This window comes from Dermochelys coriacea, chromosome 3 (genome assembly GCF_009764565.3).
Source record: "Dermochelys coriacea isolate rDerCor1 chromosome 3, rDerCor1.pri.v4, whole genome shotgun sequence".
Lineage (NCBI taxonomy): Eukaryota > Metazoa > Chordata > Testudines > Dermochelyidae > Dermochelys > Dermochelys coriacea.
This window is the reverse complement of record NC_050070.1, coordinates 202,196,549-202,215,388: the sequence shown is the minus strand read 5'-3', so window position 1 is coordinate 202,215,388 and position 18,840 is coordinate 202,196,549. Positions and strand designations below refer to the sequence as shown.

Here is an 18,840-nt window from a genome sequence, read left to right as displayed (position 1 = left end):
GGAGTTGCGGGGTTGGAGCCCCCAGGAGCAAGTCATTGTCAATGTGCCAATCGTGTTATATGGTTTTGCAAGAAAAAAATATCACTGTACTTGAAATGAACCAACACCATTGAAACTGAATCAAATCCAGACCCAGAACAAAAGAAAACCCCGTCAGAAATCAAAACCTTTTTTCAACCAAGTGATTTCAGCCACTTTAAATCACACCAATGTACACATACAGTGTATTGTGGTGGTATTAGAAAAACTTTAAAGACTGCATACTAGCATTAGGTTGACTTAATTTGCTAACCTTAGAGAAAATTACATTTCTCCTTCCCCAAATTTCTCAAAAGAGTTTAAACGTGTGCAACTGTTTCTGGGTTTGTTTTTTTCAGTCACTGCCATTTCTGATTTTGTAAAACCCATCAGCTGTGCTCATTGTCTTGTTTTAGATTAACTGATGGTTTGCAAAAGTGCATAAAATGAAACAGAGACTAAAGGTAAAAATAGATATTAATGGTGAAGGGTGTCCCCTTCCTTTGTTTGAATATCATTATATATTTATGTGAACTATTGGCCTCATTTTTAGAAGTTCTGAGCACCCGCAAATCCCACTGAGGTCAGTAGGCGCTGCTATGTTGCACCCTTGAAAGCCAAGCCAAGTCTTTCTCTTGCATTTCTAACTTTTAAAGACATTATTTCCCTGATTTAAATTGCCATATAAAATAGTTGTTACAAAGCTGGAATCAGATTCAAAAGCTTTTGATGGGTCAAGTATTCCATAAAGTTCTGGACTTCTAGTTGATTCCTACAAAGAGAACCAAAAGAGTACGGCATTTATTAAATTTTCCTCTGTGTAAAAACACACATCAAGACATTGACTTAGGCTGGGTACCTGTAATTTTGAGATGGTTGAAAATATTTGGCTTCAAGCTTGCCTGTGCAGCTGTGCAGTGGAGATGAGGGTTCAGTTTTGTAAGGTGTTGAGCACTCTGACCCCAATTAGATGAAGCACTTCAGAATGTACTTAAGTTTAAATGTAATGGTTGAGGGTAATATTATGGACAACTCCATTACTCTCCACTTTCTTACTCCTCATTTTAGCTCTTTGGGTATGTCTACACTGCAGTCAGGAGGTGTGATTGCTGCACAAGAAGAAATATCTGAGCTAGCTTTGATCAAAGCTACAATAACCCCTCCTGATTTCAGTGTAGACATACACTGTGTTGAAGCTCAGTTCTCTATTTTCAGGACTTCAGAAGGCATTACAGAGCTAAACCTTGGGACCGTTATATGCAAAACCCTGCCTCCAGTCTTATTCAAAGAGCGAGTTCTACACAATTCTTAATAAACGGACATTTGATATATACAGAAACGTTGTAAACGGTATTCAGGATATTTCGTAAATAATTTTTAAAACAAAAGCTTTTAGGTGGTAAATCTACTGCTGCTCTTTCTACAGACTTCCACCACTTTGTTGCTGTTACGCGTATTACAATGAAAGGTTTCAACGTAACATTTACATTTGTATACATTAGTACTCCTATAAACACATGCCCTCTGATCTTCCTTCACAGATGATCTCTGATGGCTTAAATATGTAGTGTGTGTATGTGTGTGTCACTTGGATACTTCAGAGCTTGTGAAGAATGGTACCATCTCAGTTCTTTTCCAAGCTCTTCAGCCTTGTCAGAAAATGGCTGTCTGGGGTTTCTTACAGCTAGCAGCATTCCAGTCCTTGGGCTAGTTTATTCATATGAGTAGTCAGAGCCCCATTAAAGTCAATGGTGACTACTCACGTGAGTAAAATACATGCAGGATCAGTTAGATTGGAAAGTTTAGAGTACAAGGGGCTGTCTTCCTACATATCTGTAAATCACCTAGCACATTTTGTGGCAATGTAGTCTGTTGCTAGGTTAAAATTAAGGTTTTGCAATATCAGCAGACACTTATAGTTGACAATGCACATAGGTCAAGTATATGGTGTGCTATTTGTTTCTGGAGGAAGTGTGAGGTTGTGACTAATGTTTTGCATGATAACTGTGAAGGAGATTAATGCGTGTAGTATTTTCTTATCTGTTGGAAGCAGAAGGAAGTTCCTTGTGATGATGATGTGCAGTCTATCACGGTCAGCAGAAACATGCTATGCGGGCATTTGGCATGGTTAAGAGACATCTCATAACTTGGTATTTCCATGCTGTTTAGGGCTTGCATAAGATAGATGTCACACGTGACCAACCTTAATCCCTTTTAAAGGAAATTTGTGTATATGAAATAATAACCATAACCTTATTGCTAACCATTTGATGTGGGAATTGCCTGAGTTGATTGGGATTTAAAGAAACCTTTGGTCTGTGAACACATGATGTCAAAGGGCTTGTTACAGTTTTGATCAGAGAGCGATGAGACTTATATCCTGAGTTCCAGGTGTATGAGTCCTGTCTCTCTGTCTCTGTCTTTGCCTCTGGAGTTTAGAAACTCCTCAAGAACCTCACCCTTGTATCTATTTTTTTTTCTGTGAAAATTAAGTTCTGCAGGAGTTCCTGCAAGACTAGTAAACTCTGCAGGAATATCTGCAGTGCTCATAAGCTGTGCAGAAATCCCAGCCCAGCTCTGCCAACTATCGTACGAAGCTTATAAAATGTGCAGGCAGAGCTGTGCAAATATCCGATTTCTCAGGTCACTGGCTGTTCCAAAATAATAATAATAATAATAGTAAAAACATTTGGAGTTGAATGAAACTTTTTGTTGGCCCAAAACATTTCAGTCAGTTTTAAGCTTTTACATTTTTTTTTAATATTTAAATAAAATGGATGTAAATTTTGAAACAAAGTCATTTGGAATAGAAAAATTGAAACATTTCATTTTGATTTTTTCCAGACTTTGTTTAGGTTGTGTTTTTTTAACCATAACAATTTGGCGAAATTGTCACAAAATTGTTTCAGTTGATTGGAACTTGCATTTTCCTCTGGAAAAACTGAAAAAACCTCACCCAGCTTTATGTCTAGGACCCTTTATTAAAGTTATAATCTTTGCACAATAACACCTACAAGTTTACTGCTGCTGAAGTGAATCATTTTTCCATCAGCCACCCAGCATAACTGAAGGCCCTACACTTAGTGACTTCAACAGATTCAGAGTTCCTAAACAAAGCAGGAGAATAGTGTAAGCCCTGGGGATCGAGTCTTGACGTGCCTTGCAGTTTCTTCTTCCCTGGTGGATGAATCAGAACACCAGCTCCCCCAAAGCATATTTTTGAGATATGAGAGGGAATAAAGATTTTAGACTTTTCCATGTCTTAAATATGGGGAGGCTGAAATATGAATTCTGCCTTTTGCAAACCCTTTCCTAGGGAAATTACCACATTCTCCATAAGCCAAAAAACTGACCAATTATAAAACTCACAAGGGTAACCCCCTTTAATCTTCAAAGAAAAAAGAACCTTGCCCCAACAGCAACAAGTGTTTCTCCCCTCAAACTCAGTCAGCTCCTTGATCAACCGCCTCATAAATATTGTGTGTGTGTCATTAGTAGGGAGAGACGGAGATAGATAGTTAGGCGGCAGGGTTTCAAAGGACTCTACGGAAGGTATCCAACTCCTATTTAATTTCAACATCCATTCTAATTTTCTTGTGCAAGTTTCCTGGTTGTTACTCCTGCTTTTTAAACAATAAGGTAAATTAATGAACTCCCTGTCATAGATTGAAACATACTTCTATTTTATAGAGTGGCTGGCACTTAGATTTTTTTTCCAGAGCACTGTTAAGACATCATGCAGTATTCATTTGAATATAAATGTACTTTCGCCCCTGTTAAGCATCAATGTGTTTTTAAACAATTTGGTTCCACTGCTTTAAATCACCTTTCAGTAACTGCTTTAGAATGGTTAGAGACACCAGGTTGGTGAGGTAATATCTTTTATGGGACCAAGAAGAAGAGCTCTGTGTAACCTCGAAAGCTTGTTTCTCTCGCCAACAGAAGTCGGTCCAATAAAAAGTATTACCTCACCGCGAACCTTCTGTCTCTAATATCCTGGGACCAACAGAGCGACAATAACACTGCATGTAAGAATAGTTGCATTAGAGTCCTTTGATGACTTGATGGGGTCATTTCCTAGGCAACTGTGTTTACTGACACAAACAAGTACAAAGCAGGTAAGGACTCTGCTGTTGCAGTTTGAAGGAGCTTTAATAATGCAAGTTTATTTAAAGCCTAACTTTTGACATATAAGCGGTGGGGCTTCCTGTCTCCAGAGGTCACGGAGGCAGATCTTCCAAGGTGCTAAACGCCTCCTATAAGCTGCTCTTAATTCTGACATTAGACATTAGAGATGTTTATATTAACTCCTGAGTTCTGGACATTTTCCTTGCCGTTCCCCCATGTTACAGCAGAAGACCTTTCAGCAGTTTTTGTTGTTTCATGAGTACGGTACAACAGAGACCACCAAAACTGAAGTTCACTAATCTTCACAATTTGTAATTCACAGAAAAAAATCTGGCTTCTCCCCCCTGTCTCTGCAAAATATTCATAGAGTGCTCAGATTAGGTTCTCTCATTACTGAGACTTCATTAGTTTTATAAACAGACCTACAGCAAATTTTAGTGTGTGTTCTGTATTATCAAAAATAATTACACGTAAACTGCTCTTGTCAAAATAAATGAGCAAAGTACAGTTTTGTAATGCGCTCTCTTTTCTTTTTAGATGGGTGTGTTTGACTTGCTTGCCGATTGGTAAAATTCATTGCTTTGCAATAGCTTGCACCTTTGCTAACAAGAGTCTATTTTAAGTGAAGCCCCAGCTAAAATTCCTACTGAAATGTGAGATCTCCGCACCCTGGATCCAGTAACCTCCACTTCGCAAATACGTTACAGTGGAAGCACTTAAACTTTCTAAATTATTAACTGGAGCAACATAATAAATAAATAATGAGAAACAAAGCAATGATGTGTACTAGCACTAATGGATATTGTAGGTGCTAACCTAAAAACACAGCAATGGGAAAATATGGTTTTATATGGATTGATAATATGGCAAGGTTTTTTGCTTTTTAATCACTGGCTGTATTTTGAAAGTGCAAGGTTTAGGGTGGGTTCTGCAACCCTTTGTTGAGCAATACTTATGGTGTTAGGTTTTGCCCATTGTCCCTACATTTATATTATTAAAGTTTAGGCTGTAGGGGAAATTCCCTATTCTGTTACATTTGTTGCATATACTTGTATAGAAATATGAGCTGTCTTGCACACATGCGTTCTCAGCCTGATTCTGCTCTCAGGTATTAATCAGGAGTAACCGCACTGAAGCCAGGGGAGTTACACCAGTATAAAGCTGGTGCAACTGAGAACAGAAGCATATTTCCAGTCTTCTTGATCCATATGTGAAGATAAAATGTTTCCCATCCCAGTCTAGCCTCCACCAAAATCATATTGCTGAATTTGTGTCATCAACCTGTGATAGTGTTATGGAGACATATCCCAAAAAGCTTTAATGAAAGTTTGTCTCACAACACATAGCCTGATCTGGCTCCTTTCTAGGAGGGGGAGGGTTTCCAAATAAACTTAAAAAGGGAAATTCACCAGTCACTCACAGATGTCCAAAAAGTCTGTCCCAGGGTGTGGCTCTTACCTCAGAGCTTGGGTGAGCAAAAAGGGTTCCTTCACAGTCTGTCTTGTTTTAGCTTCCAGCTGGCCTTCCTAAGCAGACTCCCTTGTGGCTTCCCAAAGTCAGTCCCCTCCACCTTTTCTTTCTCTTGCTCCTCTGGAACTGCTTCAGCTACTTTGTTAAGGAATCAGCTGCTTAAGGTTCCTTCTCTGTGCAGGTATCCCTGGTTGGCTCATTTTGCAAGCCTGCTTGAAGCTTCAATCCTCCTACAGGCCAGCTGCTTCACTCCCTTCTACTCACTCAGAAGTCAAGGGAGTCTCTACCATAGTCAGCCTAGGAAGTAGCAAAGGCCTGGCTCACCCAGGCAATTACCCCTGCCGTCACAATCTCTTGTTGACTCTGGCAGTGTGGAAAGAACCTGCTAAGTGAATGCTGATGCATGTCAGCACAAGCAGTATACTCTCTGCCCCTCCTCCTCTTCTCTTCTGTGGAGGAACTCATGGTGCCTAAAGAAAACGAGAGCAGTGGCCCAAAAATTCTAAAACAGCCAGCAAAAAAGACAGTAAAACTGCCCAAAATGGGAGCAGCTGGGATTTGCTTCCTCTTTCCAGTGAAGCAAGAGGAAGACTGGGAAGAGGAAAGGGGGAGGAGCTTGGGTAGCTGAATGACACTAAAATAACTATTTCCCATTGGCTACTGTCCTATCTAATAAGAGGAGGAGGCCCAATCCCGGTCCTGTGCTATTGGAATTATTAGTTTTTCTTTTATTTTTAAAGCTTTCCATTTCCACTTCGGTAAGTTATTTAAGAATTTTCCAACCAATATCTGCTTCAAAACAGCGCAAACTGTTTTGTCTCTTCATAGCCGATCCCACAACAAAATCCTAATGCAGAATTTCCGACAGCACTGTTACGTTAATTAATTTTAACCTTTAAAACAGCACTACTAAAAGTACGGGGGAACTTTTAGTTCTACCAACAGGGTCTATATGGACCAATTAATGTGCAACATGTTAGTGTGTTTTAGAAATCACATTCCCCATAGTGCTCTATTTAGACAAACTCTAAGTGGCCCACAGATCACAGTTTGGAAAAATAACTACATATGCCAATAGTGGCATTCCTACTAGACATTATTTAGCTGAGATAAAACAGTGGTCTACTGTGAATCAATGTATTTTTGTCTGTCACTTTAGATCTACCATGGGATCCAGGCACCATGTAGGGATCCAGGCACCATGTACATAAGAAAAAGTCAGAACTAGTTCTCTTTGCAAAGGAGCTAATGTCTCTGCCTCTCTCATGTCATAGAAAATATCTTGTACAGGACTGCTTAGTTGTATGTCTTCCAAGAAGGCATCTCAGGGCCATTTCGTTGCTCTTGAAAGGCCTGTGTTATCTTGCATTGTGACCTGAAAGTGTCCAGACATAAATTCATCCTGAATTTTGGAGATTAGGACCCTCTACCAGGAGAACAAGGAAATATTTTGGGCTTACTGCTTTAAAGACTGTACATATCAGGGCCATCACTTTGAAATGAAACGGGAATTGGATAGGGAGTCAGAGAAAAGCACAGAGTTAGCAGTAAGATGTGTTCTCTTTGGACTGCATGATGGAGCAAGTTGCTGAGGTTCCATGTGGCTTTTATGGTTAACCTCAGATGGATGTTTTGTGGTAGTCTAACCTATAGTTGATAAAACCATTGGTCACCATGTCTAGGTCTACACTCTGGAGGAAAGGGTATGCACATTTACACCAGAATGAAATTTAGCCCCCTAGTTTTTGATATTTTTAATGTAACCCTTTAAAAAAAATATTGTTAAAACTGTTTTGGCTTAATAATTGTAACTGTGATATAAAGTAAAACCAGTGGGGCTGATCCCGGCCTACATTTATGCAATTCCCATTAAAGACAGTATAACTGAGATCAAAATTTGGTCTGTGGCTTTGATTATAACTATAAAGAAGCAAATATTAGATTATCTTATATCAAAGGGAAATGCATAGACTTTTAAGGCCAGAAGGGACCACTACAATCATCTACCATTACCTTCTACATAACACGGTCATAGGACCTCACTCAGTAATTCCTCCATCGAGCCCATAACTTCTGTTTGAGCAATAGCACATCCGTTAAGCTACCTCTACATTACACATCACTTTTGGCAGCATGTAGTGTACGTGTAGCTACAAGTGGTAGTGAAAACAGGCTGTGTCCATGCTGCGTTGTGTAGCTGTAGGTGTCAGTGAAAGGCTCTGGCAGAGGGGAGGCAGGGGGAAAAGGATTCAACTGTTCCTGCTGCCGGAGTCTTTCCCTGCGGTAGAGAAGGGCTCCAGCAGTGGGGAGCTGCCAGGGCCTTCTCCTGCTGCTGGAGCATTTCCCAGTTGCAGGGAAGGAGGACAGGCTCCAGCAACTGGAGGCAATGGGATGCTACACTGCTAATAAAAAGCAGTGTAGACAGGAGGCGTGGCTTGCATCAGTAGATAACGCGTAGGGTATGTACTCTGGGTACAGACCCATATCCTTCAGCTGTGTCTTTACTAGGTTCATCCATGCCTCACCGTCTACATGACGGGGGGCTATGCACGTATGCACACTACATGTTGCTAAAAGAAACTTGCAGTGTAGACATACCCTTAGAGAGACATCCAGTTTTGATTTCAATAAAGGCAAAGCAAAGTGAAAAGGGAAGCTTTTCCAGAAGCTCCGTATTCTGAAATTATGTTTTTAACACACAATGTGTATCCATTAATCACCAGCAGTTGTAATTCCTAGTCCTACTTTCTAACAGGCAAAGCAGAGATTTTCAAAACTACCTTAGGGAGTTAGAAACCCAATTCCCATTGAAATTAATGAGAATTGGCCATCTGATTTTCTGAGGTGGCTTTGGAAAACCCATCCTACAAGTTTAACCTACTGGTATCAACCACCACTGCGGCAGAAGGCACAAATTCCATAGACTGTGAGCCCCTTGGAGCAGAGCCCATCTTTCTTGAGTGTTTGGAAAGTGCCAAAGACAGAATGGAAGTCTCCATAAGTAAATAAATAAATAAATAGTAATAAATTTAACATTGTTACGTTACTTGTGTACTTCCTTGACCTGTATTTATTGACATGAACCAGGCATATCTTGGAGAAATTTTGGAAGCTTTGCTTCTTCTGTTCTCCTGTCTTCCTTTTACATTTGACGTGACCATATTCTTCTTGGAGATTTTCCAAGGTTTGTGATACTAGAGGCACATGTAGATTATCGGATAGACATTCACTTTGCTAGTTCATTTCTGCTTGGTTCATATACAGCTTAAGAATGGTAGTAAGTTGAGGAAAGGTTTCCTTGCATAAATGCAGCGTAAGTTGCTTAAGGGTCCAAATTCCTCTCCCACAGGCAGTAGAGTGGAGGATATATTGTTTTCCTATTGCAGAAACTATCCTGAGACATCAAATGTTTGTTTTCCCTGTTCCATAGGGATCATCTGAAATGATAAAAAGTTGGTGATGCCTTCCTTTTAAATGAAAGTTGTGTGAATTGCTGATTTTTTTTCCCTTCATTGTTTGTTTTTTTGTTTTGTTTTGCAGGCTAAACTAAAAAATAAAAAATAGTTTTGTTCAAACTGAAACAAAATGTTTTGTTGAGTTTTTCAACTTTTCTTAAATAAAATTGTAAAATTTGAAACAAAAAGTTGTTTTGAATTGAAAAATCAAAACGTTTCATTTCAAAAATGGCAAAAGGGAATGTTTTGACTTTTTTGGAATCTTTTTTGTGATCAGCAAATTTGACACACATTCACATAATATTTCAGTTGCCCTGAATCTGCATTATTTTGGCAAAATAAGTTTCATCCAAAAAATGTTGCCCAGCTCGAATTATAATGACAAGGATTTCTATCTCAAACAAAAGAGATTCTTCTTTCTTTGTTCAACTAGCTCTTACTCAGCAAAACATCCTAGAATTGACTGTCCTTCACTGCAGGATGGAGTCGTATTTCCACATGGATTAACTGATATTGAACAATTTCTTTATGTACTCAATTAAAGGGCAGACATCTTATTTCTTCCAGACTTATGTCTTCTCTCCCTACCTACTTGTCATTCACCAACTATTTATTCTGGAAATTGCTCAGAAAATACCATTCTCCATTCCTGTGTCTTTATTACAATATCTCAAGGCAGCAATACAGCAAGGAATCTTGCTCTTCTCCTGTGTTATTGGTTAAGATTCCTCTGCAAGATTCTAATTTTATAGTAAGCCTGCTTTTTTTTCAGCAGTGTTACAGTCTATGTAAGTCTGAGAGTTGCTGGGTAGGTGTAACTCAGAGTAGAATTTAGTGTGTTATTTTTATCTAAAAAAAGATCCAAAGTGTGGTCACCATTCTCTCAGTATGACCGTATATTCTTCAATATTATATCAGGTCTAATTTTAAATGATTCAAGCAATGGGGCATCTGCCACATCCATTGCACTACTCTTCCACAGTTTAATAGATTTCACTATTGTGAAACTTTTTCAAATATTCCATCGTAAATTTTCCATTGCTTATTCTGTTCTCATTACTCTTAGCTGCTTTTGCTCTTGGCCACCTTAAACAATTCCTCCCCATCCTTGTTGTTTATGCTTCAGATCCTTGCTGACAGTTATTACATTCCTACTTAGTTACTGTTTACACAGGTTATATGTATTGAGCTCTCTCATTTTTCTTATTTCTCTAGATACCTTAGGGAGACAATGTCATCTAGTGGTTAGAGCACAAGACACAGAATCAGGAGACCTAAGATCATTTTCCAGGTCATATAATCTTGTTATAGCTCCATTTCTGTCATGAAATGGAAATAATAATGCTTATGTTCTTGTTTAAAGCTTTTTACGATGCTTGGGTAGAAAATGGCACCACGTTTCAGGAAAGATGTGGACAAATTGGAGGAAAAAGAGCAACAAAAATGATTAAAGGTCTAGAAAACATGACCTATGAGGGAAAATTGAAAAGCTTGGGTTTGTTGAGTCTGGAGAAGAGAAGACTGAGAGGGGACATGAGAACAGTTTTCAAATACATAAAAGGTTATTACAAGGAGGAGGGAGAAATATTGTTCTTCTTAACCTCTGAGGACAGGACAAGAAGGAAAGTTCTTAAATTGCAGCAAGGGCGGTTTAGGTTGGACGTTAGGAAAAACTTCCTAACTGTCAGAGTGGTTAAGCACCGGAATAAATTGCCTAGGGAGATGGTGGAATCTCCATCATTAGAGATTTTTAAGAGCAGGTTGAAGAAACACCTGTCAGGGATGGTCTAGATAATACTTAGTCCTGCCTTGAGTACAGGGGACTAGACTAGATGACCTCTCGAGGTCCCTTCCAGTTCTACGATTCTATGAAAGTATTATAAATAATTTCTGTTGGTGTTCTCTAAATTATCTCCAGTTGACAGACACCTTTGCGATAGTGAGGAGTACAGACTTAGCACTGACATATAGACCCTGATCCTTCCAACACTTCTAGCACATGCTTACCTCTAAGCTCATGCGTCTAATGGGACTACTCTCATGATTCAGGTTATGTATGTGCATTCGTGGTGGTATGATTGAGGCCATGTATTGTCACTTCCTTGGTCTGTGATTTGATATTGGTATCCTCTGCAGCCCTGAATCACATTGGCTTCTTTTACAACCATTTCTCATTGCTAACTCATCCAGTATTGCTGCCCTTTGTAACCTCTCCATTTTTTCAGTATTGCTGATTTCCAAGTATCTCCCTCCCATCCTATTCACAAAGCCTCCCAGGGTACTATCTGTCAATTTATTTGTCATGTGGCTGACTCTTCTTTCAGATTATTAACACAGATGTGAAATGAAACCAGCCCTAGAACTGGGACCCCCATACAATCCAATTCATAGCTTCAGAGCCAGGAGGAACCATCATGACCATCTAGTTAGCCTTCAGTTCATTTTCATTTCTCGTTCTCTGCTGGATTAACTTTTCCAGTAAGATTCCTTCGTCAATAATAGCCAGATATATGAATTCTAGTGTATCCCTTCCTCCACTAGCTTGTTAATATGATCAAAAAAGGGATCAATTTTGTCTCATGCAACTTTTCTGTGTTGCCGATCACTGTGAGAAAGTGGCTTAAAAAGAAGGGAGGAGGGGAGTGTTCTTCTTCTCAGATAACCGATGAAGCTTATAAAATGCCCAGATATTATGGTGAGGGCTAAAACAATTAAACAATTAAAAACCTTAATTCCCATTTTCAAAAGTGACTTAGGCACCTGAATATTTTTGAGAATCTGTGTCTGTCTCCTTTGAAAATGTTGGGTAGGTCCCTAAGCCACTTGGGTGCTTTTGAAAATTTTACCTAATTTACAAATAATACATAGAATAGTAGGACTGCATATTATTCTGGGTATCCGTTAGGCCCTTACATGTTTTTCTCAATACTTTTCCAGTATTTTACTTCTCCCGTTCCTTTATGTGGTAAAATATGGGGCCATATTCTGTATTCACACTCCTACGAGGCCGCTTTCACCAAACCCCACCAAAGCCTTTTGTGTGTGTGTGTGTTCATGTTTTGGGACCCAAATATCATGCGACTGAAACACTCCTCTTCTCTCTCTGTCTCTCAGTATAGTGGGTCCATGGGAGAAAAACGATAGTCATCAGCAGGGAATCCTAGTTTTCTGTGATAAAAAACCCAAAATTCTCCAACAAAAATAATCTGGGTTTTTTTGTAATTAAAATTAAATGCTGCACTTTAGTTTCACTAGCCCCGATATAGATAGGTATCAGTTGAACACAGTGTCTTACCGATATACAGTGGCCACCATTATCCATCTCTGCATCTTAACTGAACCACTCAGGGCTGCCAGCGGCTGGTGGTTCGGCTTCAGCCCTGGGTGGCTGGTGGTTCCGGTGGTCAGCCCCATGCAGCTGATGGGTCAGTTAATATGGAGAGATGGATAAATGGGGTTCTACTGTATGTTTTTTTTCACAAAATGTAAAAACTAAAGATTCTCTGTAAAAAATGCAAATTCCACTTTTTTCCACGGTAAAAAGATTTCTAGGCTCCGTGGTCATCAGACACAAAAGTATAGTCCATTCTGTGCAGGAGCAAGATATTTATGACAAGCTCGGCCAATAAATCCAGCTGTCACATAATATGAAATAAGCTTGGTGTGTTTTTAATTTTAAAACAAGTACTAGTAAGTGAGGTCAAAACCTCATCAGTCACCAGTCGTCCTGTCAAATACATAATTAATATCAATAATCCATCAGTTTTCTCTATGTATAGAAGAAAAATTTATGTACCAGGCTGGTTTTTACACTATTTTGACAACAAAAATAACAGTATGGATTTCCTTTCTTAAAAAGAAGTATTAAGACAAATTGCAATTGACCATTAATCAGAAATAGATTTGGCTTAGGTTGAAAATTAGTGATCCATTAGAACATCCTTAATATTTTCCTGCATGAGAACTGTAAACTTTGATATGATAGAAGTAGAATGTTCTGTTACAAAGGCCATCAAGGGTACCTTCACAAAGAGGATACATGTGGTATTTTTCCCTTAAGAAACTTGTATCTTTAAAGAGAACAAGTACTTGCTGAATGATGGGAAAGGTCTAAGTAATGTATAGGATGTTTAAAGTCTGCACAGAAGGGAGGAAGTTTTTTTTTTTGGTGGACATCATCTGGGTGAACACTTCATGGTGGGGAGTTCTTCTGCATTACCCCATGAAATATAATTTTGTAAATAAGTTCTGAAGAATTACATGTATTAGAGAGAAGCCATCTCGGTGGGAAAGAAAGGCATTCTGTGTATGGTGACCTACTGACAGTACACTACCCCAATAAAGGAAAAGATCTCAACTGATAACTGCAAGAGATTTATGAACATAGCTGGTGTGATTAAAACTAGAGTACAGTTTACTCCAGTGCCAACACAGCTAAGAAAGTGTGTTTTGGATTCTATTCCTTCTTTTGCATTATCAATGAAATTATTTACTGTCTACTTGATCCAAAACCCATAGGAATTAATGGGAGTCTTTTAACTGACTTCAGTGTGCTTTGGATCAGATCCTATGTAGTGGTTAGTTACACTCGTTCCAACACAGAGAAGGCAAGGGAATTGCAGAGGTATCGCTGAGGGCATCATTTGAAAGCTTTAGGGCCACACAAGGAATGATTTGACCCCTTGAACTCTTATTAATGGTAATGGTGAGTGAGAAGGAAACAAGCCAGTTTAATTCTCCTTTCACAGCAGTGCACTGCACCTTCTATCAGGGATGTGGAGAGAGATTATATTGATTATTTTAAAGAAATTAAATTGGAACATTTCTAAAGACCCAAGTTGGAGAAAAAAAGAAAAAAAAAAGCTTAAGTTAGTGAAGTAGATAAAGATACAACATAGGCCTAGTAGGAATTGCCCAAGTAAGGTCTCTGTGATCAAGCCCTATACTTCAGTTTCTTGTGCTGCTCCTTTTCAGAACCCTTTTGTGTCCTCCTGTTTATAGAAGAGCACAAAGAACAGCAGTTTCACTGTAGACCTGTCTTGCTGTACTTGTTTGCTCGGCCAGTTTTCTTTTACCTAATACTCAGATGAAATACGATAGTTGCTATTGAAAAAGCTGATCATGCTTTTTTTTCCCTTTGTGACATGACTAAGAAAACTCAGAACTCTCCGTACCAATACATTCAAGTAATTTTATTGCAGACTACCATCTATGGAGAATTGTCTCTCATTGGTTGGCCTTGGCAAGATCATTTACATGGTCACAAACGAGTTACTAAATTAGAACCCAGGAGTAAAAGCATCTTTGACATCTGCTGTCTCCATTCCACCATCAAACTCACACCACTGCAAAATCTGTAATAATTCTGCTTGCATATTGCGTCAATGTCTGAGATGCAGTCTGCCTCATTGTGAAGAAGAAGAAGTAGCCCACTGTCACAATGAGCTAGCTGCTAAGCTATGTAGGTGTATAGCTAGCAAGGCTGAGGCCTCTCCAGATTAGCACCACCGTTTTAAGGCTCCACAGATATCGGAGGTGAGGATGAGGTAGGGAGCTGTGGTGGGGTATGACGGAGCATGCCTCCATCCCAATCAAGACGGCTAACAAGCTCCTCTGGAGCAGAGGCTGCTCCACTTGGAGGAAGCAAGTTTAAAAGGGAGAACTTGTCACAGGAAGGGCAGCAGCCAGGAGAAAAGCTGCTGTCCCTTACAACAGGGTTGCTGGGAGAAAGACAGTGTGTAAACTTCCGCCACCCACAAGGGCTCACCAGACCAGATACCAGCTGATCACTCCAGGGAGGAGTTGAAGATAAACCCTGGCCCGAGGTTTAGCCTTACCTACCTGCTAGAAACAAGCCAGACCTCCATGGATTCTCTTAAAGGAAAATTCAGACTGAATGTCCTTAAGAGGAAAATCCCTGTACCTGGAAATCCAGGAAGACTGAAGTAAGATTCCCAAAGGAAAAAAAACTTTGGAAGGGAAGAGAAGAAACTCTGAAAACACCCAAGCGGGTCCCAGGAAAGCCCCACCCTGTCCCAGGGGTGGGGGTGGGGGGTGGTTAATTCTGCAGGAAACAGTCACAGAACAGCATTAACTCTGCATTTATGTCACAAAGGGCCTGATCCAAGTCACTCAGAGTCTTTCTGTTGACTTTGATGGGTTTGGGATCAGGTCTGTACTCGCTGGGTAGCAACATGCAGCCATAGCAACACAGCCAGTAACAACACAGCTCCATGGTACCTGAACTGGTCAGGTCTTTGTGCCGAGCAGATTGTCCAGTCCTCTGATTGTCCAATGAATCACTGGGCTTGAAATCCAAGGAAGGTTTCCAGACTCTTTTTGCTCCAGCTGTGAAAGGGAAAGCATCTAGGCCTCAGTCTGTAGGTGATTGATTACTCTGTGTCAGGGCATCCAAGGAGGCTGTAGTCAGATTGCTATGTTCAAGCTGTGGATGGGCTTGCTGTTTTCCCTTTCACCCTTCTTCTGGTCGTTGTCATGCGAAAGAATGATGATTGCGCTATTTTGTATTCTGACTATGCTCCTTGTCACAGAAATAGATTCATTTGGTGTGATGATCATTGGTGGTTATGAGAACAAGACATCAGAATTTAAATCTGTTACACACTTAACATGCTTTGGTTCACTGGCCACATCCTCCTCTCTGATCACAGCCAAATCCTGAAGTCCATGCCCAGACTTAAAATAACCACTTTATGCAGGGAGAGAGAGTGAGCACATTTTCACCTGATAATCTCAGAGGCCTTTACAAAGGCCAGGTCCCATTTCCTTTTCACAGGTCAGGTTGCTCAAGGCATAGAACTTGTGATTTTTGCTATGATCATAGCGTTAGACAGTCTCAGAGTTAGGAAGCAGATCCCAGATCTTCCACGTCCTAGCCCAGTACCGAGTCCACTAACTCCTGCAGTTAGAGGTATTGTACAGGATACTTTGGAGAGGCCAATTAAAACACATCTTCTTCCAGCTTGGAACCTGGTCTTGTTAGGAGACATCATCCTTATCTAGCTGTATCCTAGGTTCTTCAAAGATAGCGAAGTCAGTATTTATTTATGTTTATCTACAAGGAACAAGTATGTAGTGCAGGGGCGGGCAAACTTTTTGGCCTGAGGTCCACATCGGGTTTCCAAAATTGTATGGAGGGCTGGTTAGGGGAGGCTGTGCCTCCCCAAACAGCCAGGCGTGGCCTGGCCCCCACCCCTAGCCAACCCCCCATGCTTCTTGCTCCCTGACGCCCCCCCCCGGGATTCCTATCCCATCCAACCCCCCTATTCCCTCTCCCCTGATGGCCCCCCCAGAACCCTCGCCCCATCCAACCACCCTGTCCTCTGACCACCCCGGAACCCCTGCCCCTGACTGCCATCCCCAGCCCATCCAACCCCCCCTCTCCTTCCTGACTGCCCCCCGGAACCCCTGCCCTCTATCCAACCACCTTGCTCCCTGCCCTCTTACCGTGCTGCCCGGAGCTCCAGTGGCTGGTGGCACTACAGCAGCACCGTCCAGAGCACCAGGAGAGGCAGCCATGCACCACGCAGCACAGAGCACCGGGTCAGGCTGGGGCTCTGCAGCTGCGCTGCCCAGCAAGAGCTTGCAGCCCCACCACCCAGAGCATTGTGCTGGAGGTGCAGTGAGCTGAGGCTGCAGGTGAGTGGGAACAGCAGGGGAGGGGCCGGGGGTGAGCTACATCAGAGGTTTGCCCACCTCTGATGTAGTGCACTGAGGGAACAGCCTGAAGCTGCAGGGTTACTACAATTACTCAAACAGATCAGTAGAGGAAAACTAGACAAATAACATCAGAAAAAAACGGGGGGGATGTTGAAAGGAAATGTTATTGCTTGGAGCAGCATGTGTCAGATCCAGAGTAAGTCAAAGCCTAGTGGTTTACAGCGCAAATTCAGCCTCTGTGGAATTAGGCACAGCTTCACTGATGTCAGTGGTGTAGATCCCACTTGTGCCCAGGCTGAACTTGGTCATGTAGTTTCAAAGGGGTGTTCAAATTGCATTAGTCCTTACACCCTGGGAAATAAAAATTAGTGAAATAATTACAAAACAAAACACTAACTCACACTTCCTAAGGGGGTTAGTTAGTCTGAGTTCAGATGTACATACTGGAATCATATTGACAATAGAGAAATTTACCAGATCCTTTTGATTGGTTTGTGTCCATAGCCTTCTGCCCTTCAGATTCTTGGTATATTTATTCCCCCAGCAGTGGGGTTTTTTAATCTGTCCTTATTCAGGCAAATTCCCAGTCAATGCAAAGAATTGAATGCAAACTGAGTTAGGACCTCAGGCTTTGGCTCTAGAGGAACTGGAGGGAATGAGAATAATTAGAAAGTGAATGAACAAACCAAAAGAAATGGCAATGTAGTATTATTTTTGACATTTTATGTATGGGACATATATGGGGAATTTTGATGCTTGGCTCTCATTGCAGTGAATGGAATGAGATCAAAAGTGGCAGGACAGTCTCTCTGTATGAGACTGTACAATTGATGTCATGTGTTGAGATCCCTACACACAATTCTGAGAGTTTAAGGGTAGTAATAATAAAAATACTTCAGTAAATGGTATAAATGTAGGCCATATTCATAACTAGTCTAATGTGATTATAATGTGGCCTTTCTCATATGCCACATTCTAGATATGCATAGAATGGGAAAATATGTATTTTCCGAGGATACTGTGCTTAGAATTAACGTGTGATTCCCCCGAATCTGTGCTTTCGCAGGACAGATATCAGTGGATGGATTTATGCGATACCTGGGTGGAGAGGAGAATGGCGTTGTTCCACCTGAGAAACTGGATTTGAATGAAGATATGTCTCAGCCATTATCTCACTATTTGATCAATTCCTCACACAACACCTACCTCACAGGTATAGTATGGGAAGGATCTGATTTCTTACTTTGCAACATTAATAGACAGCGTATTTGCAGTCATACTGGATGGATGCACTAATCACTCGGGTGTAAATAATCCTACACTCTGATTGTTTCTGAAAAGTAAGGACAACACACACAGTGATTTTTATCCTGCTTCACAGAGACGTTACCTCCTTATTCTTATTAATATTGAACATCCATTGGAAGTTATATATTTCAGTCGGTGCCTGATCCAAAAAGTCTAGTGAAGTTGAAAGATCCCCGTGAACATAAACAGGCTCCAGAGCAGACGTTTAATTTGGAAAAGAAATGGTTCATTGTCTAGTGTCTAAGACAATATTTCATTATGATTCGTGATAGATGAACCAATATGGTAAAATCCTCATAGTAAGAACCTCCCTGCACCTACTTCATTTTTTCCCCTCTAATTGAAACTAATTGAACCTGAAGCTTTTGTGAGATCAGCCTTCCAAATAGATTTGTTTTGGTTTGAGAGATCAGAGAGGTCCAGAATGCCACATGAGTCTCCTGCCCTTCTGCCCCTTTCTTCTTGAGGAGGGGAGATCTGGGCTGCTAACTGCCTTCAGCATCTAGGCTCTTTGATGGTGCAAGCCAATTCTCAGAAATGCTGAGCTCCCAGAAGCTCCCATGACATAATTAAATTAAGGGCCTAATCTGTATTATTTATGCACTAAAGTCAATGGGGCTTTAAAACACTCAAGACTGCAAGAGCAGATCATTACCCTGATAATGCTACATAAAGATTTAGGAGCCTAACTTTTGACTCTCCTTTTTTATAATCTTGGCCATAGGGTTTATCTCCGAGGAAAGAATTGTGAATTCACAATTTTAATTTTTTTTTCTATATT

At 40.6% G+C, this 18,840-nt stretch overlaps 1 protein-coding gene across 4 annotated transcripts in view; it reads left to right on the top strand.

Moving 5' to 3' along the window:
- Positions 1-18,840, top strand: part of PLCB1 (phospholipase C beta 1) — a 657,432-nt gene that overhangs the window by 458,804 nt on the left and 179,788 nt on the right. For all 4 annotated transcript variants that reach the window (XM_038396759.2, XM_038396758.2, XM_043512118.1 and 1 more), the window contains one exon: positions 17,818-17,964. In XM_038396759.2, the coding sequence (XP_038252687.1) occupies positions 17,818-17,964 (147 nt within the window). The remainder of the gene's footprint in view (positions 1-17,817; positions 17,965-18,840) is intronic.